The 27,042-nt window shown below is 36.1% G+C and overlaps 1 protein-coding gene across 1 annotated transcript; it reads right to left on the reverse strand.

Annotated features, from left to right (window-relative positions):
• On the reverse strand, positions 1–26,701 carry LOC125662194 (sodium-dependent glucose transporter 1A-like). The gene is made up of 4 exons (XM_056147895.1): positions 26,553–26,701; positions 15,669–15,953; positions 9,726–10,017; positions 1–1,336 (listed from the first exon to the last, which is right to left on the reverse strand). The coding sequence occupies exons 2-4, from the start codon at positions 15,951–15,953 to the stop codon at positions 270–272; spliced, it is 1,644 nt and encodes a 547-aa protein (XP_056003870.1). The 5' UTR covers positions 26,553–26,701; the 3' UTR covers positions 1–269.
• Positions 26,702–27,042: the final 341 nt, after the last annotated feature.

A 27,042-nucleotide genomic window follows, 5' to 3' on the forward strand; every position in this document is an offset into this window, starting at 1 on the left:
GACATGCATCAGTTTAATAAAGGAAATTATGTGATGATAATCACAAAAATATCCCAACTCGACACCGGGAATCATTTACATAGGTACTGTTTGATGTGGTATTTTGACGTCATCCAATCCGAATGTTTATTGTAGTTCGGGAAGTGAAGTCTCTGAAACGAAAGGATACTTGTTCGAAATCTAACGCTGTTGTCATTATTAAGTCCACATATTTTAATTAGTCTGAACTGTAAATTAATCTTAAATTATAAAGACAATGTCTTTCGCATCTACTCTTTGTGTGCCTCCGTATCGTCGTTGGAGACAGCGAGTTCAGCGTCGGCTTCAAGTGATTCTAATGACGAAATCTTTCGCGAAACGTACAAGCCCACGAAATATAGCAAAAATAATGCTACCGTTTCGCCAAACAATATATAACCGAACCACATTGGTGAAAACGTTTCCATCAGAACAGCAAGAAGAGGAGGGTTTATCATGGAACCAACAGATGCAGCGACGAGAAAGATAGATGCTATCTTCCCTGTCACTCGCAGAAATGTCTGCTCCGTCCACATAAACACAGTGGGGAAAATCACTGACATGGAGAATCCTGTTGTCAATGTAAATATCCATACGCCTATTGTGACGTTATGGAAAGAAACAATCAAAAAGCCAAGCAGAGATATCAGCATCATAGCATTGAATGTGAATATCATTTTTCTGGGGCGAAAAAATCCTACGATAAAAATTGCTAAAAATCGCCCGGTGGCGAATGCGGCCCAGTGGCCGGAAGTGATGTAACTGCCTTGTGAATTTGTCCAGTGTAACTCCGACATCACAAACGTAGTTAAGAAACCCTCGAAGGAGTTTTCCACAGCGAAGTACACTGCTATATAGATAACCATGTTAATAAATCCAAGAATTCTTAAACGCTTTTGGGTTTTTCTTCGATTCTCGACTTCTTCTTTTGCCTTTTCTATTTCGAGAGTTTTCTGGAATGACATACAACAAAAGACAAAAAAAGGAAGTGACGTAAGAATGCAAAGTCCCGTAGTCATGGTGTATGGAATGTAAACCGTTGATGTTTCATCTCCAGAAGACGTTTGGTTCGAACTTAGATTAGATAGGTTTTTTATATCCAAAGTACTGTCAACATCAGAGTAACTGGGGATTGTGGAATTGGAGAGATCCTTGATTCTGTTCATCGCGGTACTGTTTACGCTACCATCACGTGACTTCAAATATGGTGCAGTTGCTAAGGGAGATAAAATTCCACCAAGAGCAAATGAAAAGTGTAAAGCGCTGAAGTAGGCGTCACCCTCGGTTCCCCACACCATCACCATTCCCGCATTCCCACCTGTATAAAATACAAAACAGTTAGGTACCAGTAGGCGTCACCCTCGGTTCCCCATACCATCACCATTCCCACCTGCATTAACAAAAGTAAGAACACGTTCTGTTATGTTTCGCACAATTTCAATTTAACAAGAACGGAATTGATTGTATGATAACATGTATTTGAAGTGAGATTTCAATACTTCCAACAAACGAAAAGTGTTCCTTTGTTAGCTGATGTAAAACTTATACGGTACCAATTTTGATGCACCAGATGCGCATTTCAACAAATAATGTCTCTTCAGTGATGCTCAACCAAACTGTTTGAAATCCGAAATAACAATGAAGTTTTAGAGCTATTGTAGGGGGAAACAGTGTGCCAAAAGTGGAGTCAAATTCGTCTAAGGATAAGAGCTATGCGTGAGGGAGATAATCCTTAATTTTGAAATGAAATTCTAAATTTTATAATATCAATTAATAGCTGATCTATTTATATACTCTTATGAGGCAAAATTTAACGTACCAACGTCTGCTGCGACATTGTGATTACGTAATTAGTCCCCTGCCGACGAAGTCGAAGGGGATTTTAGATTTGCGCTCCGACCGTCTGTCTATCTGTCCGTTCGTCCTGTAAATAATTTTTTGGACTTTTTTGACGTGAGCTTTTAGATATTCATTTGATATTTCGTTCGTTGCTCTGCCATAACAAGTTACAGATCAAGTTCAAGTTTCGTCTCGGTCCGTTGATTTTTCACTAAGTTATGACCCTTGGAATTAGAAAAAAATAGCATGGATTATTAGTTTTCCGGACTTTTTTTTTTTAGTGCTTGCAGATAGTCATTTGATATTTGGTACATTGCTTTGCCTTAACAAGTTACAGACCAAGTTCATATTTCCTCTCGGTCCGAGGATTTTTTTTACTATGAGATTGATCACTGTCCGTTATCTTCACCTTGCATATGGTTCTTGGACTTAAAAAAAAAACTAACATGAATTATCAGTTTTCTGGACTTTTGTAAATGCTTGCAGATATTCATTTGATATTCAGTACATCATGATGATCGCTTTGTCATAACAATTTACAGATCGATTTTAAGTTTCCCTGGACTAGTCTTTGTACCTGAATAGTAGTTGAATTACAACCATTAATATTCCTATCTTGGTTTCCCAATCTTCCCTTAAACCATAACCTTGGTCTCATAATGAACTTCGAATATTGTTGCGGTCCAATAATTTTTGGCTCTGGTAATGGACTATGTATTGCTATGCAATACTCTCAGAATGCTTGTTTGAAATACGTCCATTGGACATGAATGTCCTGTCCAATGTGACATTTCTAATGTAATATGAAAAAACCAGGGATTTTGTGTTATTTTGGCCCGATGTTCTGCCCTATACACAATGGTACATAGGTTGAAATTGTTTCTATTTTCAGGGGGACAATTACATTTCGGAGCCTGGTTTTTTTTTTAAGTTATGCAGATTGAGAATGAGCATACGGGGTGATTGAAAGGAAATATATCCTTTATGTAAAAATGTATAGCTAATGGATGGTGAGATAAAGTTGTTGCACACTTTTTCATTCACCTTATCAATAAAGTAGAAGAGAAATGCAGTGCTCGCTCAATGGGTTTAAACTTTTAGTGAAATTGTGGTGTGGTGCTAGCTTGTATTAAGAGTAGATTGACATTGTGTTGAAATGATATCACAAATGTATAAAAAAAAATATATAAAGAGAACCTTTGAAACATTCTTCTCTATTGCCATTTAATATGAAAGCTTTTATACAGTTAAATATCACTTGTTTACAAGTCATATCACACATTGATATAAAAAAAGGCATTATCCTCTTATTTGCTACGCGAATCTGATAAGTTTGACGTTTTATCTGTGTACATGTTTTATCACATTTTATAGCAATTGTGGCCCACTTTTACTTCTGATATACTTAATATGTTATACTTAATATATTGGTCGTGTACCTCATTTGTTATATACTCCGTGGCCGAGTTGCTAGAGCATCGCGCTCAAAATCACACGACCTCTCGCGTCTGTCGGCGTCGTTTGAATCCCGCTCGCACCGGTAAGTGAGAAAGTTTCCTTACTTTCGGAAGGTCGGTAGTCTCTTCCCAGGTACATTGTATCTGGGTTCTCTCTTCCACCAATAAAAACTGGACGCCACCAGATAACTGAAAAATTGTTGAGTGTGGCGGAACACATCAATCAATTAATCATGTTGCTTTCACATCTTATGTTCACTGTAAGTACATGCTTTTATTTCGTAAATATAGATACATTATGGGAAAATAGCAATGTTATTCGTATATAATTTGTAAAGCCGGGTTTTAGGCAAGCCCGTTATCATAACAGTAACAACATACGTTGTCATTGGGCGATTAAAGGGTCAATTAACCAATCACATTTAAGTTAACAAGATCATATGCCTGGGCTGTCTCTTCCGGTGTGATGAAATTGAGGAGGCAAGACGTATATTTTTATGTCTGATAGATATGTGTCAATCTTCATAAATCCTTAAGAAATAATGTTAGGAAATGTCATGGCCAGGAGAAATAAAAAGATATTTTGTATCTCAATATAGATATCTAACAACAAAGGAATAACAAAACGTGTTCTTAATGTCAGCCATGGAAATTCTTTACAACTGAAAATCGTCATCGTCAGGCCAGACTTAAGCCGATTTGGAATAAGGGTTTGAGGGCAATCATGTTTTCCTCTTGGTGGCAGCCAGGCACGGGGCCCTTCTCTATGAATGACTTCGGGTGACACACGCCCCCCGTCCTCTTCCCTTATGTTGAGTCTACAGGAGAAAAATGAAAGGTATTTATGCATGAAGATTGTTGTTGTCATTTCACTATATTTTGAAATACACTTATTCCTTGTAAATTATTAACTGTAAATTTAGTATTACCTCCATTGACGTAACATATTTTACATGCATCAAGATATATAAAAAATGTCATTCTTATTGGTATTGTCTTTCTTAGATGTTGCATTGTCACTCCTGTTTTTCTCTGAGAGAGCATCGTGTTTCCCTGACAAAACCTGAAAAAGTATGTGATAATCACATATCATTCGCTGATAGCTGGAATGATATGTCAAATGATATGATATGTCAAACACTGGTGTTCTGCAGTGGGATGTTGCAGACTTTTCCAGGGGGTATACAGACTTCAGAACATCACAGAACGATGAATAGGGATCGGACATCACCGTTGACCTCCACATAATCTCTGCCAGGTGTCCTTCAAACTGAGTGATCTTCGTTCCTGACATTCTTCTGAAGTGATCCTTGGCATGTTTTCATGCCCTTCTATTCTATTAGTGTACACATCCACCTCCTCTTGGTCCTTGTATTAACATCCACCTCCTTCTGGGCCCTTGTATTAACATGTCTTTTTAAAGGCGTCTTTATGGATTACCGTGAAATGGTCGTATCCTCTTTCATTGAGCGAGAAGTAAACAGACAAATCATCACTGTAGTTAGTGCTTCTACGTTCCACATGTCTCTCGATGAAGGGAAGAAGCGTTTCTTCTGTGCGATCTCCTTTTGGATAAATTCTGTGTGTTGCTCTCTCTTTCTCTCTCTCTCTCTCTCTCTCTCTCTCTCTCTCTCTCTCTCTCTCTCCAAAAATCCATATCTGTGGGGGAAAATATAACTAAATATATCGATGTTTCCTTCACTTTACATTTGGAAATACATGTACGTAGAATCTTCACTGTTAATGTGTATATTGCTACTCCGTATATTCAAAAACAATGCCAGTGTAAATATTGAAATCTCTTCATCTTTTATTAACTGCTCATTTGCGTACATAATGTCTAATTACAAATGTGAATATACATTGTCTTAAATTCATTTTATGTGCTAAGTTTATAAAAGTAGCATATTTATAACTTACCTTTAAACCCTGATTTGGATCTTCTCTGTGATACTTAACTCGACGCCCAAAAGGAGACTCATCTCTCTCAACTGTTCCACTTAGCTTCCTCTTAATACTCCTTAAACAGTTCCCTGATGAATGACCCCCATTTGACTGCTGTATGCCTGAAGATCTGGCGCATGGACTCAGAGTATGAAGAGGATGATGTCTTGGAGGGTGAGGTTGCTCTTTTCAAAAAAGGAGGTAGCCCTGCATGCCGTGGTGTGCAGCCGATTCTGCAGACATCTAAAAATTGCGGCACCTACGTTTCTTGGCGATGATTTCAGCATCATAGTCCCTTCACAGCCCTCAATATTGCATGGAATGGTGGTAGGAAGGAGGTCATGTATTCTAAACCACTCATAAACCTGGTAGTCAGGAAGCATCACTGATTTTGACTGTGAATAACTCCGTTTACCTGATCAGGATATAGGGCTCACGGCGGGTGTGACCGGTCAACAGGGGGTGCTTACTCTTCCTAGGCACCTGCTCCCACCTCTGGTGTGTCCAGGGGTCCGTGTTTGCCCAACTCTCTTATTTTGTATTGCTTATAGGGGTTATGAGATTGATCATTGTTCGTTATCTTCACCTTGCATCACGGAGTAGAAGTTCCATGGGTTGTTGAATTCCCGCGGTGTCATCTCCATCAAGATTTCAGTTTTCCTGTCTCTAAACTTTCCTCCTCTTTGTCTTGAGTCGGTCATGGTTTGGAAAGAACCAGTAATTTCGTACTTGTCCTTTCTACTTTTCGTTCTGTAGGATTGTTTTGTGTACGTTGAATACTTCTCACGGAAGGACAGATTTGATAATGGAGATTATTTTTGCCTCCCACGGAAATGTCAGTTCTGTTATTTACGTCACGATACAAATAAATCCAAAGGTTTTGGGTCGATTTAAAGAGTTTTCCTCGCTATTTACGCGTTATTTGCTTCGCTTTGTACAAAAACGCGGTACCATTTTCTTGATTTGTTCTCATTTTATCTTACCCCCCCCCCCAATACCAAGCCCCATTTTTGTATGCTTCTCCTCAAAGAAAACCCCCTTTCCGGGGATATCTTCCCCTTGGAGTGCTACTTAGCATGAACTGGTTCAGAATATATTTATTAGCTGAGTTGCAACGAAGTTGAACTCGGCTATTGGTTTGGTGATGCTGGCGGGCGGGCGTCAACAATTGGTTTCCGGATGATAACTCGAAACGTGTACAATCTAATAAAATGAAACTTTGATATATTGTTGGGTACCAGGTAAGGAAGACCCCTATTAATTTTGGAGAAAAATGGTCAAAGGTCAAGGTCACCGTGACCGAATATAGAATTAAAATTTCAGAAAAATTTGGTTTTCGGATGATAACTCAGAAAGTTTAAATCCGAATTAAATGATACTTACAGATATTGTTATGTACTAGGTAAGGAAGACCCCTATTGATTTTGGAGAAAATAGGTCAAAGTTCAAGGTCACTGACCGAAAATAGATCTCGGAAATTGTTTAATTTGAATCAAATGAAACTTGGATGTATTGTTGGATACCAGCAAAGCAAGGCTTTATGGTTTCAGGACAGTAACTCGAAAAGTTTAAAACTGCAATTAGTTCTTCACAATTATAAATATGCCACATCATTCATGACTTTACAATGTATCCCATGCAGCTCGACTCATGCACATATTGATTTTTATATATAATGAGATTGATCACTGTTCGTTATCTTCACCTTTCATATATACTCCTGTTATTTGCTTCGCTTCTGTATGTATACTCCTTTTATATACGTCGCCAAACAAATAAATTCCAAGGTTTTGAGTAAATGTAAAGAATTTGCGTTGCTATTTACTATATCCCTGTGAGCTCGAAATAAAGGACACCACAGAGTCGTCCACTTCTGCTTCATACTGAGATATATTTTATTTGAAAGTAGACATTAACGGCAAACTGACAACTCAACTGTATGACAAACGGGATATTTCAGCTTCTCCATCGTCAACTTCCCATATTTATGTAGCAATATTCCATTATCACCTGCATATGGTGTTTATATATCTCAACTGATTCGATATGCAAGAGCTTGTTCTGCGTATAGTCAGTTTTTAAATCGAGGTAAGCTACTGACAAATAAGTTGATGGTACAGGGATTTCAACAGTCTCGATTGAAGTCAGCATTTCGCAAATTCTACGGTCGTTATCACGATCTAGTTCGTCAATACAACCTCGCATTGGGTCAAATGCTGTCTGACGTGTTTCATACCGATTGTTAAGCCGTTCTTGGCACACTGATTTGTCCAGGGGTCCGTGTTTGCCCAACTATCTATTTTGTATTGCTTATAGGAGTTATGGGATTGATCACTGATCGTTATCTTCACCTTAATCCTATCATTTGCACTGCCGCGGTGGACGAGAGGTTACAGAGTTCGCCCCGCATGCGGAACTCCCGGCCGCGACAGACCTAAGTCGTTAAACCAGGTAATGACAGTTCCATCGTCAAACGCTCGGCATCAGGTGTGAAAGGCACGGGTCCACGGAGATGACCTTAAAACGGATGTCTCGTGTCACAGTAGGTGTGGCACGCTAAAGAACCCTTACTGCTCCAATGACCGTAAGCTCCGAGCATAAGCCTACGTTTGAAGCCCTTCACCGGTTTTGGTGACGTCTCCATATCAGTGAAAAATGCTCAAGAGAGACGTTAAAAAATTCAACCAATCCTGTTATTTGCTTCGTCTCTTTATTTGTTATCACAGTTTCGCACGGATCCAACATAAAACTTGAAATGTTTGTAATTAAAATCAGAAAGTAGTTGTAAACATGTACACAGATAAAAATGATGCCCACGTCAACAACGTCAGACGCCTAAAAGGGGGATGTCAGTTCAAACGGACTTCCAGTAACACCGACACCAAGGGGATACAAAGAATATATACACATTTAAAATGTATCTGATTGACCCTAAGCCATCGCTTGATATATTCATATCGACATGGAAGTGTTGGCGTATTGGAAACTTGCAAAACCAAAAATATAAAACCAACAAACCAGGATATATACTTATAAGAGCATCATTACTATGACACAAAATAATCAGCTTGACATGGCCAGCCAATTGAACAAGTTGGGTCAAACTTGACCTCCCGTCTAGCAGAAGTCGGGGTCAAAGTGGAGTATTAGCCAACAGACACAAGAAACCCCAGTGTCTGTAAACCTCAGCCACCAGGAACCCTTTCTCCGTCCCTTCGGGTTGTAACCCACGGCTAACTGGTATCCCTATTTTATCGCCTCTTATGACAGGCAAATGGGGTGCCTAGGATTCTTCTTACACACGGGGATATATAACAAAATGTATTCTTAAAATGTCAGTGCCCTCAAAAGTGCATACACTGACGAAAGGCTTTACATAATATACTCACAAACAATGAAAACGTAACAGTTCTATTTTCAATTTTCATCAACCAACAATTTTGATACAAGTATGTTTTAACACCTATGAAATGAAGCATTTAAGCTCAGTTTCAGTTGAATGCTTCAGTCCAGATAAGGTTTGTTGGGTATTAGTCAGCGACACATGATTTTGTCTGCTCGAGTCGATTCATGCTTGATCAGACTCTGCGATTTACATGTGTGTAGCATTCATATCGGGTGAATAAATCCCAACAAAGAAATTTTGATAGACCGTTTCATTTTGAAAATATGCCGAGGTTGAGTAACAATCAGCACCATGAAGCAAAGGGTATGTTAGCTGCAGACCTGCAATTGATATCACCCTTATTCTTAACATGCTTCATACCAAATTTGAAAAGAATTGGAATAGTAGTTTTCAAGAGGTTAAAACCGTTCAGTTGTCGCACGATGACGGACGACAACCAATTGCAATAGGTCACCTGAGTTTACTCAGGTGACTTAAAACTCCATCATTCGCAGGGCATGGTTTCGCGTATTAAATCAATTTAGAGACATCATATTCATGTGATAATGGAACATTGCTATTTAAATATATCATATATATATCATATATATATAAGATTGATCACTGTTCGTTATCTTCACCTTGCATATGGGTAATTGGCAATGGAAAAGTTGAAGTCGTTCCGTTTATCATGTTTAGCAATCAGTTTACCGTTCCATACCATATCCCAATATGTAACAGCCGTGGCAGAATGTGTGGTGTCTTATTTCGAATTCACTAGGATATGACGAATCAAAATATAAATGAACGTTGCTAATTAATAAAAGTTGACGATATATCTTAATGTAAATCAGATTCACTTGTGAAATCCTAAATATGGGGAGGGTGATATTAATCTTTCAGTACATGGATTCAATTCGTCGGTTGAGTATATTTTACTACTGCCATAAAAAGAGGGCCCGGAACAAGGCAGTGAATGAAGCAGGCTTTACATGTAAAAGAAACAGAAACAGTATACTGGAAAAGAGTAAGGGTAGGCCCCTTGTACCCTGTTAATACGTCCCTTCCTTCTACCTACTTACACGTATCTAATGCGCCACCAAAAGCTCCTTTAATGACGTGAATAATGAGCATGACCTCGTATATTCCACACCATGGAACAATAGCAATGACGACGCCATACCCGGATGTCGCGAGAAACACCATTAAGTCTCTGTTCAGCGTCTGTCTATCAAACAGGTAACCCATCAAAACGGATCCCAACACGTAGCCCACGGTGACCATTGTAAAGAAGAAAGAACCCTTTTCTAGTGTTATTTGGGCGATCACTCGGAGTTCCGGAAATGTGGGGCCAAACTGGCCCTCCACCCAGCCCTACAAATAGAAGTGTCTACATAAATATCTATTTATTGATACTCTCGATTTTATATATATGTAAAACTTAAACGTACCAATTTGGATGCACCAGATGCGCATTTCGACAAATAATGTCTCTTCAGTGATGCTCAACCGAAATGTTTGAAATCCGAAATAAAAATGAAGTTTTAGAGCTATTATAGGGAAAAACAGCGTGCCAAAAAAAGTGGAGTCAAATTCGTCTAAGGATAAGAGCTATGCATGAGGGAGATAATCCTTAATTTTGAAATGAATTTCTAAATTTTATAACAGCAATTACATATAAATCCGTATTTGCAAGCTAGTAACGAAGTACTTGGCTACTGAATTCTCTTCAGACAGATGTTTCCAGGTGCTTTATGTCTTTTTCGTATTGCCCGAGTTTGTGGTTATCCCACAAGAGACATTAACTACATGGAATACCTGGAGAATGAATCGCAGCGGGTCTGAAATGGTTGGTGTGGCATTCAGTTGAAAACCCATAGGAACCGCTTTCTGTTGCAGATAAGTATTTACATTATAGATACAATGTTGTGTCTTTACAAATGTTTGATGTTGTCTTTTGGGGGTTTTGAACGTGAGATAGTTTTTTATGTACAGTGTAAGACTGAAATGAATGAATAAGGCCAAAAGCGATTGTGCAAAATTTTTGGTTTTGGATAACTGTTAAATTAAATCCGAGATAGCTTTATATTGATTCGATGCTAGAGTGCACGTTCTGAGTATAATCAGTTTTTAGATCGACGTGAGCTACATACAAATAAATTGATGCTAACGTTTGATATTGCGTGACGTTTGACTTAACAGTGTTAGGAATGACACGATGTTATAGTTAGATATTGAGTGACGTTTGACTTACTAATGTTAGGATTGATATTGAGTGACGTTAGACTTACTAATGTTAGGAATAACACGATGTTATAGTTAAATATTGAGGTTTGACTTACTAATGTTAGGAATAACACGATGTTATAGTTTGATATTGAGTGACGTTAGACTTACTGATGTTAGGAATAACACGATGTTATAGTTTAATATTGAGTGACGTTAGACTTACTAATGTTAGGAATAACACGATGTTATAGTTTGATATTGAGTGACGTTTGACTTACTAATGTTAGGAATAACACGATGTTATAGTTTGATATTGAGTGACGTTTGACTTACTAATGTTAGGAATAACACGATGTTATAGTTTGATATTGAGTGACGTTAGACTTACTAATGTTAGGAATAACACGATGTTATAGTTAAATATTGAGGTTTGACTTACTAATGTTAGGAATAACACGATGTTATAGTTTGATATTGAGTGAGGTTAGACTTACAGATGTTAGGAATAACACGATGTTATAGTTTAATATTGAGTGACGTTAGACTTACTAATGTTAGGAATAACACGATGTTATAGTTTGATATTGAGTGACGTTTGACTTACTAATGTTAGGAATAACACGATGTTATAGTTTGATATTGAATGACGTTAGACTTACTGATGTTAGGAATGACACGATGTTATAGTTTGATATTGAGTGACGTTTGACTTACTCATGTTAGGAATGACACGATGTTATAGTTAAATATTGAATGACGTTATACTTACTGATGTTAGGAATAACACGATGTTATAGTTAGATATTGAGTGACGTTAGACTTACTAATGTTAGGAATAACACGATGTTATAGTTTGATATTGAGTGACGTTTGACTTACTGATGTTAGGAATAACACGATGTTATAGTTTGATATTGAGTGACGTTAGACTTACTAATGTTAGGAATGACACGATGTTATAGTTTAATATTGAGTGACGTTTGACTTACTAATGTTAGGAATAACACGATGTTATAGTTAGATATTGAGTGACGTTTTATTTACTAATGTTAGGAATAACACGATGTTACAGTTATATATTGAGTGACTTTTGGCTTACTAATGTTAGGAATAACACGATGTTATAGTTTGATATTGAATGACGTTCGACTTACTAATATTATGAATGACACGATGTTACAGTTTGATATTGAGTGACGTTTGACTTACTAATGTTAGGAATGACACGATGTTATAGTTTGATATTGAGTGACGTTTGACTTACTGATGTTAGGAATAACACGATGTTATAGTTCGATATTAAATGACGTTTGACTTACTAATGTTAGGAATGACACGATGTTACAGTTTGATATTGAGTGACGTTAGACTTACTAATGTTAGGAATAACACGATGTTATAGTTTGATATTGAGTGACGTTTGACTTACTGATGTTAGGAATGACACGATGTTATAGTTTGATATTGAGTGACGTTAGACTTACTAATGTTAGGAATGAGCCGATGTTATAGTTTAATATTGAGTGACGTTAGACTCACTAATGTTAGGAATAACACGATGTTATAGTTTGATATTGAGTGACGTTTGACTTACTAATGTTAGGAATAACACGATGTTATAGTTTGATATTGAATGATGTTAGACTTACTAATGTTAGGAATAACACGATGTTATAGTTTGATATTGAGTGACGTTTGACTTACTGATGTTAGGAATGACACGATGTTATAGTTTGATATTGAGTGACGTTTGACTTACTGATGTTAGGAATGACACGATGTTATAGTTTGATATTGAGTGACGTTTGACTTACTGATGTTAGGAATGTCACGATGTTATAGTTTGATATTGAGTGACGTTTGACTTACTAATGTTAGGAATAACACGATGTTATAGTTAAATATTGAGTGACGTTTTATTTACTAATGTTAGGAATAACACGATGTTACAGTTATATATTGAGTGACTTTTGACTTACTAATGTTAGGAATAACACGATGTTTTAGTTAGATATTGAATGACGTTTGACTTACTAATATTATGAATGACACGATGTTACAGTTTGATATTGAATGACGTTTGACTTACTAATGTTAGGAATGACACAATGTTATAGTTTGATATTGAGTGACGTTTGACTTACTGATGTTAGGAATAACACGATGTTATAGTTCGATATTAAATGACGTTTGACTTACTAATGTTATGAATGACACGATGTTATAGTTTGATATTGAATGACGTTAGACTTACTAATGTTAGGAATAACACGATGTTATAGTTTGATATTGAGTGACGTTTGACTTACTAATGTTAGGAATAACACGATGTTATAACTTGATATTGAGTGACGTTAGACTTACTAATGTTAGGAATGAGACGATGTTATAGTTTGATAATGAGTGACGGTAGACTTCCTAATGTTAGAATAACACGATGTTATAGTTTGTTATTGAGTGACGTTTGACTTACTAATGTTAGGAATAATACAATGTTATAGTTTGATATTGAGTGACGTTAGACTTCCTAATGTTAGGAATAACACGATGTTATAGTTTGTTATTGAGTGACGTTTGACTTACTAATGTTAGGAATAATACAATGTTATAGTTTGATATTGAGTGACGTTTGACTTACTAATGTTAGGAATGACACGATGTTATAGTTTGATATTGAGTGACGTTTGACTTACTAATGTTAGGAATGACACGATGCTACAGTTTGATATTGAATGACGTTTGACTTACTAATATTATGAATGACACGATGTTACAGTTTGATATTGAGTGACGTTTGACTTACTAATGTTAGGAATGACACGATGTTACAGTTTGATATTGAATGACGTTTGACTTACTAATATTATGAATGACACGATGTTACAGTTTGATATTGAGTGACGTTTGACTTACTAATGTTAGGAATGACACGATGTTATAGTTTGATATTGAATGACGTTAGACTTACTAATGTTAGGAAAAACACGATGTTATAGTTTGATATTGAGTGACGTTTGACTTACTCATGTTAGGAATGACACGATGTTATAGTTTGATATTGAGTGACGTTAGACTTACTAATGTTAGGAATAACACGATGTTATAGTTTGATATTGAATGACGTTAGACTTACTAATGTTAGGAAAAACACGATGTTATAGTTTGATATTGAGTGACGTTTGACTTACTAATGTTAGGAATAACATGATGTTATAGTTTGATATTGGGTGATATTAGACTTCCTAATGTTAGGAATAACACGATGTTATAGTTTGTTATTGAGTGACGTTTGACTTACTAATGTTAGGAATAATACAATGTTATAGTTTGATATTGAGTGACGTTTGACTTACTAATGTTAGGAAGAACACGATGTTATAGTTTGTTATTATACTTTTATGTAAAATACTCGAACCTGATTGGTCGAGAAGCATTTGAAAAAACATATTGTTACCCTCAAGAGAACAGAAAACACGCGCCCCAGGGTGATAGTATCTAGCAACGGGTAACAGTACTTTACAATGGGTGATATTATAAAAAATTATCACATGCGTCAAATTTATGCGCGTACGGTTCGCCGTAGATTGCTAGACGACGTCGTTCGAGCATTTGTAATAAACGCTAGTTCCCGCATCGAAATACGAAATATCGCATGACAGTGATTGATCAAATGTCAACAGACGTAAGTTTTTCTGCTTTCCAGTTTACGTAACATTCAGTATAATAAAACAAATATTGCATGTAGTTGAGGGTAACATTGAAATTTTCACCCCTCGAGAAACCATTGTAAACCTCGGCTACGCCTCGGTTGACAATGGTTTTCTCGGGGTGAAAAATTTCAATGTTACCCTCAACTACATGCACTATTTATATAATATTGAATGACGTTAGACTTACTAATGTTAGGAATAACACGATGTTATAGTTTGATATTGAATGACGTTAGACTTACTAATGTTAGGAATGACACGATGTTATAGTTTGATATTGAGTGACGTTTGACTTACTAATGTTAGGAATAACACGATGTTATAGTTTGATATTGAGGTTAGACTTACTGATGTTAGGAATAACACGATGTTATAGTTTGATATTGAATGACGTTAGACTTACTAATGTTAGGAATAACACGATGTTATAGTTTGATATTGAGTGACGTTTGACTTACTAATGTTAGGAATGACACGATGTTATAGTTCGATATTAAATGACGTTAGACTTACTAATGTTAGGAATAACACGATGTTATAGTTTGATATTGAATGACGTTAGACTTACTAATGTTAGGATTGATATTGAATGACGTTTGACTTACTAATGTTAGGAATAACACGATGTTATAGTTTGATATTGAATGACGTTTGACTTACTAATGTTAGGAATAACACGATGTTATAGTTTGTTATTATACTTTAACGGGTAAAAGTACTTGACAACGGGTGATATTATAAAAAATTATCACATGCGTCAAATTTATGCGCGTACGGTTCGCCGTAGATTGCTAGACGACGTCGTTTGAGCGTTTGTAATAAACGCTAGTACCCAGATGCGCATTTCGACAAATCATGTCTCTTCAGTGATGCTCAACCGAAATGTTTGAAATCCGAAATAACTATGAAGTTTTAGAGCTAAATATAGCCAAAAACAGCGTGCCAAAAAAGTGGAGCCAAATTCGTCCAAGGATAAGAGCTATGCATGAGGGAGATAATCCTTAATTTTGAAATGAATTTCTAAATTTTATAACAGCAATTAAATATGCGATGTCATAGTTTGATCGTGAGTGACGTTTGACTTACTAATGTTAGGAATGACACGATGTACGCTGTTGTCAATATGTATTTCGTTCTAATGAACTTATCGTTCTTCAGTCGGATCCATAGTGTCTCTTCATTTTTCCTGGAGTCTCGCTCTGTAGACAACTGTGCTGGTTCTTTCCTGATTTCTTCATCTAAATCATTCCCATCATCACGTATGTAGGATTCCTCGTAACTGTCTGTTACCAACATACGGCTTGCTTCTGTATCATCATCGTGCTCATTGATATCGCAATTTTTCATATTTTGTTTGTCTAAACCCCTCATCTTAAATGGAAAAAATAGGATATCATCATGAAACATATTTTAAGAGCAGCAAGTATGCACTTCAACATTAACTCATTAGTCTTTGCTCTGATTACTTTTAATATCCCTGAAAAACAAAGGTTTTTTTTAGGAAAGGGGGGGGGGGTTATAATATAGATTCACCGTGTCCGTCTGTCCATAGACTTTGTCCACGCAGGTTCTAAGACGATATATTACGGATTTGTCTGATGATTTGTATTCGTATTACTCGCCGTATGAAGATGTGTACATGATATTTTCATATCGATTGGATAATTCTTTCTTCAATGCACAGTAAACACATGTGACCTATTGCAATTCGTTGTCGTCGGCCGTTAACAATTGAACGTTACCAACTTCGTCATGATATTCTTTTCAAAGGACAAGGGACGTTATTGGCTATATACCGCCGAGAATGTATTTATTTTTTCAACTTTTCATACTATGCTTAATTACTTGTTTTATTTACTCATCTAGGACGTAATCCTTATCTCACTTACATGAAAATGACGTAATATTTTATTATGACATCATGGTTGTGCGCTAAAGTTGGGTTGTTTAGCGGAATCTGTTGATTTTTAATAAGATACGATTAAATTTGATTAAAAACAAATACTTTTGCATGCAACAACCAGATTTATATTTTACATGTTTGATCATCCATTAATAATCTTCTTTCATTATCAATATGCTGTCGGTTGTTGGCTGCAAACAATATGAATTTCGAAAAAGACTGAATGCGGAAATCGGCAGTTTTCCAGTATGAATCTGTGTGTTATATAGAATTTTCCTTGGAAACGAAATATCACGGTGATGCAAAGTGCGACATTGTAGAGATATGTAATGAGGGTAACATAATTTCTGGTAATGAGTGTTTTGGTTTGTAGGTCACATTATATATTATCAATTGTCACAGCAGTGTGACTTTTGCATCATCATTGTACGATAAAAATGATAACGTATCGTTTTTTCTTCATTATACTACATCGCTACATTAACTATGATGGGATGCATATTATTTCGTTAAATTGTTACTTTATAAAAATGTATTTAATACCTGCATATAAAATAGATGCATACATATACATACTTGAGTATAACTCAATAGCTAATAATAATGACGCGTGTGCGTTTTTAAACTCGTTTTTGCGTACGTCAAGTTTAACGTATGCATACGATGCGTGTCAAATATTGTTACATTTTTAATTAGATCTTGATTCCAAAGGTTCTTAAGTCATTTCAAAATATAATAACAACAGTTTATTATGTATTCGATTGAATGTTGTTTCATTCATTTTGATTATTTAAAATATCAATCCCCTATAATTGATTCGGAGGTTCGACCAATGTCGTGGCCATTTTTTTTTTTTTTTTTTTTTTTTCAATTTCTTTTTTGCATTGCCTAATGCAAGGTGAAGATAACGAACAGTGATCAATCTCATAACTCCTACAAGCAATACAAAGTAGATAGTTGGGCAAATAAGGACCCCTGGACACACCAGAGGTGGGATCAGGTGCCTAGGAGGAGTAAGCATCCCCTGTGCATGTGTAACGCATGCATATTTGCAAGTACACACATACATGTGCAACGAAAACAATATTGGGTAGTAGGCCTACATATTCATACATATAGAAATATAAGGATTCAGGCACGGAGCATCAGGGGAGAGACTTCCCCTCAGTTTTTTTTTTCTTTCGTGGACAATTTCTTGCTCTTAAAAAAAAACCAGCCCTGTAACATTTGTAACTTTTACCAACCTTATAAAGTATACATGCTAAAAATTGGGGTATTCATAAGCTGATGCAATCTCTCTCTCTCTCTCTCTCTCTCTCTCTCTCTCTCTCTCTCTCTCTCTCTCTCTCTCATGCTTTTCGGATTTTTTCCGGATAGGCCTGACCGCACTTTGAAAAACGAGTATTTGTGCCCCATATTCAATCAAATAATTTTATAAAGTATGTTTTACCTTCTTATTTTGTCTCTTAGAAAAGATCAGTTTTAAATTTCCTTTTGTGTACGTTACTTGCAATAAACATGCATATATATGTAGTTTATGAATACATTTGTATTCACAAACTATTTCGTTTATAGAACGCATGTGACATTTCTCAAGTGTATTCTATCATTGTTGCAGATTCATAATGTCGTTTGCATGGAATCAAACGTATACATGTTGCACATGTAAAAAACGATTAAAAACAGATGAAAGGAGACCTGTCAAAGGAAATCAAAATAAGCTCCTTCGAAAGTTTCTCTCCAAAACGTTTATGACGAATGTTTGTGACAATGATGTTGTTTGTAATAAATGTAGACAGTTATATTACTCATCATTGAAATTGAGACATCCCCTCATTAACATACAGGGCAATGAAAATTTCGTTCCATCTTGTGTCAAAATAACTCTTGAAATACCATCATCAGGATACAGACATGACTGTTGTTTTTATCTGTGATAAGAAAGCGCGGAAACTTATTGTACTTCCTGACCAGGCACGACTCCAACTTCTTGTGCACTTTGGAGTCCTGAAAAAAGGTGCGAGATGTTGTCCAGTACACATCGACAGCGGACGTATAAGTGGAGAAGTGTTAAAGACCGGAATCAACACCAGAGTTAGAGACAATACATCTCTTAGCAATGACGAACTGCTTTCCCTCCTGGATAGCTTGAGAAATCTTGTGAATACAAAATCATTCACCCGGCTTGATTTTGATGATGACACTTCTTTCTCTGATGAGGACTATCAAAATTTCACGGGTCTCACTCGCAATCAATTCAATGACTTAATCTCCAACGTTAAGGAAATTAAGCAGTCAAAGTCAAGAAGTGTCCGTACTTGTGTGGCTATACTGCTGGTTAAACTTAGGTGCGCCTTGAACAACAAGCTGTTGGCAACTTTGTTAGCTCTTCTGAGCCATTTGTGCGGTGTGCGTAAACTTTTTAGAAAAAGGGCTATAACTCAAGAACCCCTTGGCCATTTTTTTTCAAATTTGTTACAGGATATCATTGGCCCAAGGGCTTTCATACATACTAAATAGAGGGATGTGACCCTTTAACAAGGGGAGATAATCAGGAAAATACAAACAAAAGTAGTGGTTGCTAAAAAATCTTCTTCTCAAGAACCACAGGGCAGATTATCACCAAACTTACACATAAGGATGAGGATATGTTGTAGATTAAAAATTGTTCAAGGCATTACCCTGGGGCAAAGGTCATGGTCTCAAGGTCACTTCAAAGTTGACCTAAATTAAAAAATTTTTTAAATTCCTTAAATCTTAGATATTTTAGTCATTATAAGGACTAGGATCATCAAATTTTGACAGTTGATGCATCTTAGGACCTTGTGTCAAGTTGTCTCAAAAGTAGGTCACGGTGACCTACTTTTTGAATTTTGCAGGTATTTATTTTAAAATTAATTTTGATGCATATCTTGGACACTTTGAAGCCTATGATCATCAAAACATGTCAGTTGGTGGATCATGGGACTTTGAAATGCGTCAACTGAAAAATAGGTCACCGTGACCTACTTTCTGAATTTTATGGCTTACCATTTAAAGATATATTTTAAGTTGTTATTTTAAATACCGAGAGGTTTAGAATCATCAAATCTTGTAAGTTGATGCATCTTGAGGCCTTGAAACATATTTATAAAAAAAAAGTAGGTCACAGTGACCTATTTTTTGAATTTTACAGATATTCAAATTTCACATTTTCAATTTTAGATGCATATTTTGGGCACTGTAAAACCTAGGATCATCAAACTTTGTCAGTTGATGCGTCTTCAGTCTTCAGTTTGTGTCGACCAAAAAGTAGGTCACCGTGACCTACTTTTGGTGTTTGACAACTAAATTACTATATTTCAGACACTATTTGACTTACAATCATCAAACTTTGTCAGTTGATGCATCTTGAGTCTTCGGAGTGTATCGACCAAAAAGTAGGTCACGGTGACCTACTTTTGGCATTTGACAGATATATTTATATATTTCAGTCACTAATTGACCTACAATCATCAAACTTTGACAGTCGATGCATCTTGAGTCAACGGAGTGTGTCGACCAAAAAGTAGGTCACCTTGACCTACTTTTGGAATTTGACGGCTATATTTATATATTTCAAATACTATTTGACCTACAGTCATCAAACTTTGTCAGTTGATGGGTCTTGCATGTTCGAAGGGTTTCGACCAAAAAGTAGGTCAACTTGACCTACTTTTGGAATTGGACACCTATATTTATATATTTCAGATACTATTTGACCTACAGTCATCAAACTTTGTCAGTTGATGCGTCTTGCATGTTCAAAGGGTGTTGACCAAAAAGTAGGTCACCTTGACCTACTTTTGGAATTGGACGGCTATATTTATATAATTCAGATACTATTTGACCTACAGTCATCAAACTTTGTCAGTTGTTGGGTCTTGCATGTTTGAAGGGTGTTGACGAAAAAGTAGGTCACCTTGACCTACTTTTGGAATTTGACGGCTATATTTATATATTTCAGATACTATTTGACCTACAGTCATCAAACTTTGTCAGTTGATGGGTCTTGCATGTTCGGAGTTCGCTGACCAAAAAGTAGGTCACCATGACCTACGATTGGAATTTGACAGCTATATTTCAATATTCAGATACTAATTGGCTTAAAATCATCAAACTTTGTCAGTTGATATTTCTTGGGTTCTCAAAATGTGTAAACCAAAAAGTAGGTCACATTGACCTACTTTTTTTGAATTCTTAGAATTTAACTAAAGATTTAGAATACTAAGAGGCTAAGAATAGAAATGGTGGGGTTGTACAATTTATCAGAAGAGCGATTCTAGGCCCTTGGGCCTCTTGTTTAATATGAAGAAATGGCAGGTAACTCAATCCTTTTTATTACAAAATTCAATATACTAAATTGAAAACATTTATTTTCTGATAATTAGAAGTTTGATATGTAGCAGTGGCGGATTTCAACCCCTCACCCCCGCTAAAATTTTCAAAATTAAGGTAACCAAGGTCTTTTGTTTAGAAAAAAACGATAATAGAACAATCATATTTCTCATTTCACCACCTTAAATATGATAGAAAATAAAATTACTACTTAGGAAACATTTCAAGCCCCATGAAAGCTACAAAATCCATGAGTTTTCCCCGACCCCTGTCTGATGACGCTGTGTTCCCCTAACTTCAATTACTGGATCCGCCCATGCATAGAACGGAAATTAATACATTGATATATCTGTTTAGGTACGCCGATCTATTTCCCCTGCCAGGACTGCTCTTATGAATCATTTTGTGCCAGAAAATCTGGGCTTTGAACATCTCACACGAGACAGTGTGATACAAAAGCACACAAGGCAGTTAGCACAAGAGTTGTTTTCTTCAGACTTAACTGGATCCCCTTCGGACATGCTCGTTTTAGATGGAACCTATATATATATCCAGAAGTCTAACAATTACACCTTCTGAAGACGGTCGTACAGTCGTTATGAACATTGACCGCTCGTAAAGCCAATGATGGTGGTAACAACATCTGGATATATTCTATCCGTTCTTGGTCCATACATGTCCGACTCTAAAAACAATGATGCCAGGATCCTTAACCACATGATCAAGTCTAACGTGGAGGAAATGAGAAGTTGGCTTAAGAAGGGAGATACATTCATTGTAGATCGTGATTTCCGAGACAGCGAGGAGGTCCTGACAGATATAGGCATTAGGATGGAAATGCCATGCTTCTTAAAAGGCTCCAAACAACATACCACCGAGGAGTCTAATAGTTCCAGATTAATAACCAAGGTACCCCCCCCCCCTATCTCTCTCATATACATACATACAAATATATATATAATGTACATTTCACATGAGAATGTTGTTATATATATACATAGTTCCATATTTTAATGTAGGTTCGATGGGTTGTAGAGTCTGCCAACGCAAGACTAAAACGATGGCGTTATCTTGGCAGAACCATACCAAACACACAAATCCCCTTTATTGGTGAATATGTGCGCATCTTAGCTGCTGTAGGCAACAACTATTCCCCACCTATAAGCTCGGGCATTGCTGATGAAGATCAAGCCCTGGCAATGAAAATGCTTCACCTCTCCCGTCAAGCGAACGAGATGCGCGTCCGCGTAGAGACGGAGGGATGGGATCAAAGGTCCTACTCATGGAAGAAGCTGGACGCCATGGACGTTGCACTAGATTTCCCTAGATTCACCGAAGATGAAATCCGTAGCTTGACTCTTGGCACATACCAAGTCAAGATGGCAAAAGCTTACACTCATGAACATTTGCAGGTCCTATTTTAATACATTTCATATTGATGAATATGTTATGCCACAACGAAATTTATTCTGCATCCGGATGCGAGTGGTAAAATCCCGCGGCAACAACACAATAAAAAAAAATAATACAAATTTTGCTTTCCATGTAAAAGATATACAAACCATTTTAGAAATTAAGTAGAGATTGTATGGAAATAAAGTCCAAAGCTAAAAAAACAGAGAAAGAGAGAGAGAGAGCAAGAGAGGGAAAGAGAGAGAGAATACAGTGACTATAAGCTGACAAAATCAAATAACATTCCTCTAGGAAGACGGTGGCTATGAAATCCTACTGAGTGAGGACATCCCCTTTGTAATTGGCGCCAAAATACAGAGTTACCATGTGTCTGCCAAGAAATACTTCTGCTGGGTTGAACATAAGGAAGGAGTAATAACATCATGGTATTGCAAATGCAAGGCTGGTTCCAGGGTTGTTGGCTGCTGTGCACATATAACAAGTGTTCTGTGGTATGTATTTGTACAGTCGTTCATGCTTTTACAATCTAATTAAAATTAGATCTTATAATCCGCTCATCTACTATCGCTACATAGTAGATAAGCGGATCGTAGGATCTAATTTTAATCAGATGGATGCTTTTACAATCATGATGTTAAAATGTGCATTGCCCGAATTGTAGGCAAGTTGCTGTGCGGTAATGAAGATTTGAAATGGGTTTTTTTTTTTATTCTTTGCTGCTAATAAATTGACCATTATCTACTAATTGCGTATTATTGATAAGATAATTTCAATATTTCATATTTTATAGTTCTACAATGATTCCAGGTACTTGTCGTTTGCGCGCCACCAGGATAGACCTGTAAAAGGCGTACGTGATTGGACTCACAATCTAGATGAAGCAGCACGGCCCATTGATGAATCTGACAGCGGCGAAGATAGCCCATTTGAAGAATAAGAGATATCAAAATGTCCCTAATACACGTCTTTTTGTTTTTATTTTTTACCACAGAATGCATTTTATCACTAAACTTTGCGTCATTTATTCGGACGGACTTTTACCTGGAGTCGACAATCCCGACTTGGTTGTTTATTGTTTTTGTAAAAACTGTATTTAAAAATCACCACCTGTTGTCAACCATCACTCTTTATCAACGACTCGTCCACTCTAAAGATAGAGGGTATTATTGAACGCATCTCTTGACATGTGATGAATTGTGTTTACAGTCAAATTTGTAAGTTAAATATTATCGACAAAATATTTATATGTACATGTAGTTAGAGTAGCATAATCAATAATATTGGTACACATTGTTATCTATAGGTCCGTCTCCCGAATTTCATAGCGATCTTTCTCTAAGCACAGTACATATATTTTACATATAAATCGGATCTTTTTCAAATACATTGAATCTGTAAGTTAATGACATTATGATACCATTCAATCAAAACTTGAAATAAATTTATACGTAAGCTGATGTAATCTCGCCCATGATGATTAGCGTTCATGTCAGTTTTTATTGTAAATGAGTATATATATATATATATATATATATATATATATATATATATATATATATAACTTTTAGAAAGATATTTCATGAGATTCAGAGGAATGAATATTCCCCAACGTACCCAAAATTGACCATTTTAAAAAAAATCTTCTTAAGAACCACATACGTGAAAGAAAAACTAAATGCGGGTTTAGAATGTAGAATAATACGCTACATGTAAGAATAAAAAACAAGAGAAAGGCTAGAAGAGAACATGCACATTCTTTTAAGCTCACCGGGACGACTTTCCGGAGAGCTACATGTATTGTAATGATCCCGGTGTTGACGTTGGCACCACTGTAAGGAAAACACTTTAATCTGGGCTAGATCTTCTAAACGAAGGAGAATAGGATTTTGATATTTCCGGTATTGATTCCCCATGAAGAGACCTTTGGTGTGGTACCAAGACGTTTGACCTAGTGACCTTGATTTATTTTTTAAAAACTTCAACCTGGGCTATGTCTTTTGAACCAGTAGGGATATAAGGCTTTGATATTTTACATATAGATGCCTCATGAAGAGACCTCTGTTTTGGTAGAAAACATTTGACCTAATGACCTTTGCCTTGAACTTTGACGTGCTGCTCAAAAACTACCATTGTTATATTTGATTTTTTCATGACATAGTGAACATTCAAGTTTGTTCAAATGCCCCCGGAGGTAGGATGGGACCACAAGGGGGATAAAAGTTTTACATGCAAATATATAGGGAAAGTCTTTATAAATCTTCTTCTCAGGGACCACTGAGCCAAAAAAAATTTATTTTTACATGAAAGCTTTCTGACATAGTGCAGATTCACGTTTGTTCAAATCATGGCCCCCGGGGGTAGGATGGGGTTACAAGGGGGATCAAAGTTTTACATACAAATATAGGGACATTCTTCTTCTCAAGAACCACTGGGCCAAAGAAGTTGACATTTACATGAAATCTTTCTGACATAATGTAGATTCAAGAATGCAAAAAATCATGACCTCCAGAGGTAGGATGGGGCTACAATGGGACTAAGGTTTTACATGTACATATGTATGGAAAGTCTTTAGATATGGGCCAAGGTGAATCAGGGGAGCGATTTGGCCATTGGGCAACTGTTACTCTACTTTTTGTTTCATTATTATTAGCAAAACGCCCCAATTTATCCCCGTCGGCACTTGAAAGGCGTCACTGGGTGTTAAAGGGTTAAGGGTTGCTGCTCAATTTTTTTCTTGGTACTTCACTTGTTAAAGTTTGATAACATCTAAAAATTCCTAACCACAAAGTAACTTTTTATCAAATATATTGTACATGATAACTTCATATGGCGTGTTACCTGTCCCGAGTAAAAGATAAAAGATTTGGGGTAAATTGATATTCTGGATATTTACTACGTTCGCTCTTCACAAAAAGTTTTACCTTTGAACTTAAAGTACGTCAGCCTTTAAATTGGTATAAATGTTACTATGGCAACCGTGGTATTTGTTTTAGAATACTGATGTTGTGACTTTCATACAACTTTTCAAAAGTTACATTGCCGTCTGGCTTAGTATTTGCGATTGAGTTTGATTATTTCAGAATGTTTTCAGTAACCAGTCAGATTTTTAAAATAGATTTATCCTTATTGTATCCATAGGAAATCAAATCTATGAAGAAATATGATCCAATTGTTTTTGGTATATTAAAGTTTCTATAGGACCACAATATAAACTAGTCATTTGTACTAATTGGGCTATCCTGCCTAAATAAAGAATTTATTATATATACCTTAATGTAATTCTGGATTTTTTAAAATTGCATTTTAAAAGTACATATATATCAATTTTGTTAAATTACATCTATTCATACGATGCATATTATTAAAAAAAGGTTGGTTTTTTTCAAATTTTGCAATCTGTCACCATGGCAACCAGGCCCCATAGCAACAAAAAATGATTGATACATACTTCTTGTCATCTGATGTGAAATCATAAAGTTATATTAGACTTAATAAGATAACATGGATCATGCATGGCAAACAGGTTTGGGTGGCTACCAGAATGAAAGCTCTACAAGCAGGAAAAAATGCCCATCTTGTAGTATTAATATATTTCCTCTAATCGAGAGTCCAAAGACAGATTTTGATATATCGTAAATATATTTCTTTTCTGTTAGATGGAAGTAATTTTGAATATATCAAAGGTTTGCTTTTTGACTACTTCTTGATTCAAAAGTGATCATTATTTTGCAATTTACCATCTGGAATCGTGCCAAATTTGTGAACTTTGAGCACTTAAATGAAATAAAATTTTAGAGTCCCACTAAACACTATGAATGTGTATATCCAGTTGTTTTACAAACTGTGTCAATTTTTAAAAATCCATTTTCAGTAACCTGTTAGAATTTTTAAATAGAAAGGGTAAAATAGATAATTTTACCCTCCCTATCCAATGACTACATCCCCGAAAAAAAATATGCCAAAGTATTTCATATTGATGTACTTTATTACACTCAAAATATGTTGTTAATCCGACAACCTTGCTTCCATCACATTTTAGACAAGCTAATAACTACATTTTGTAGAACTCAGGTGGCTGTTAAGGTCTGTAGACCTCATTGTCAATTATTAGATAGAAATCGGAAAACGACCAGCAACTGCATGCATTAAAACCAAAGTTTCGCATGAATATAAGCATTTTGGGAAGGAAAAACAATTATGAAATGATATAACAATAGTCTTTTAAGTGAGCATCAAATCTCAATCAATATAGCAATATAAATAATATTTCCTATACTGTGAACATGATGTAAACATACTGTAAAAATCCGAAGTCGCTGTTAAATGTCGAGTCCTCTATTTTCAGAAAATGCAAAGAGCTTCAATACTTCATCCTAGGCGTGTAGTATCTAACTGTTATCTATCTACTTACCACGAATCAGGCATCGGTGTATTTCAACGTAGTTATGAGGATATGCGGTCATCTTATCACAATATCGAACTTTGCATATTGCATAACACTGAACAAGTCGCACTCAGGATGTTTATTGTTGTATGAAAGCCTGAATCTGCTCAAATTAATTACACGATTTTCATACCGCATATAACGCTAATTGGTTTGGTGATGCGGGCGGGCGTCAACAATTGGTTTCCGGATGATAACTCGAACAGTTTAAAATCTAATCAAATGAAGCTTTTATATATTGTTTGGTACCAAGTAAGGAAGAGCCCTATTGATTATGGAGAAAAATGGTCAAAGGTCAAGGTCACAGTGACCAAAAATAGATTTAAAATAAAAAAACATTGGTT

The sequence above is a fragment of the Ostrea edulis genome, chromosome 8, assembly GCF_947568905.1.
Source record: "Ostrea edulis chromosome 8, xbOstEdul1.1, whole genome shotgun sequence".
In the NCBI taxonomy this organism is placed as follows: Eukaryota; Metazoa; Mollusca; class Bivalvia; order Ostreida; family Ostreidae; genus Ostrea; species Ostrea edulis.

What these genes read in the sequence shown, in the direction of transcription:
- LOC125662194 (XM_056147895.1), bottom strand. Translation starts at nt 15,953, where the DNA reads ATGAGGGGTTTAGACAAACAAAATATGAAAAATTGCGATATCAATGAG. An exon ending in TCGTGTCATTCCTAACATTA is followed by an intron (nt 10,018 to 15,668) that starts GTAAGTCAAACG and finishes TTCTATTTGTAG; the next exon opens with GGCTGGGTGGAGGGCCAGTT. An exon ending in TGGTGGCGCATTAGATACGT is followed by an intron (nt 1,337 to 9,725) that starts GTAAGTAGGTAG and finishes TATTTTATACAG; the next exon opens with GTGGGAATGCGGGAATGGTG.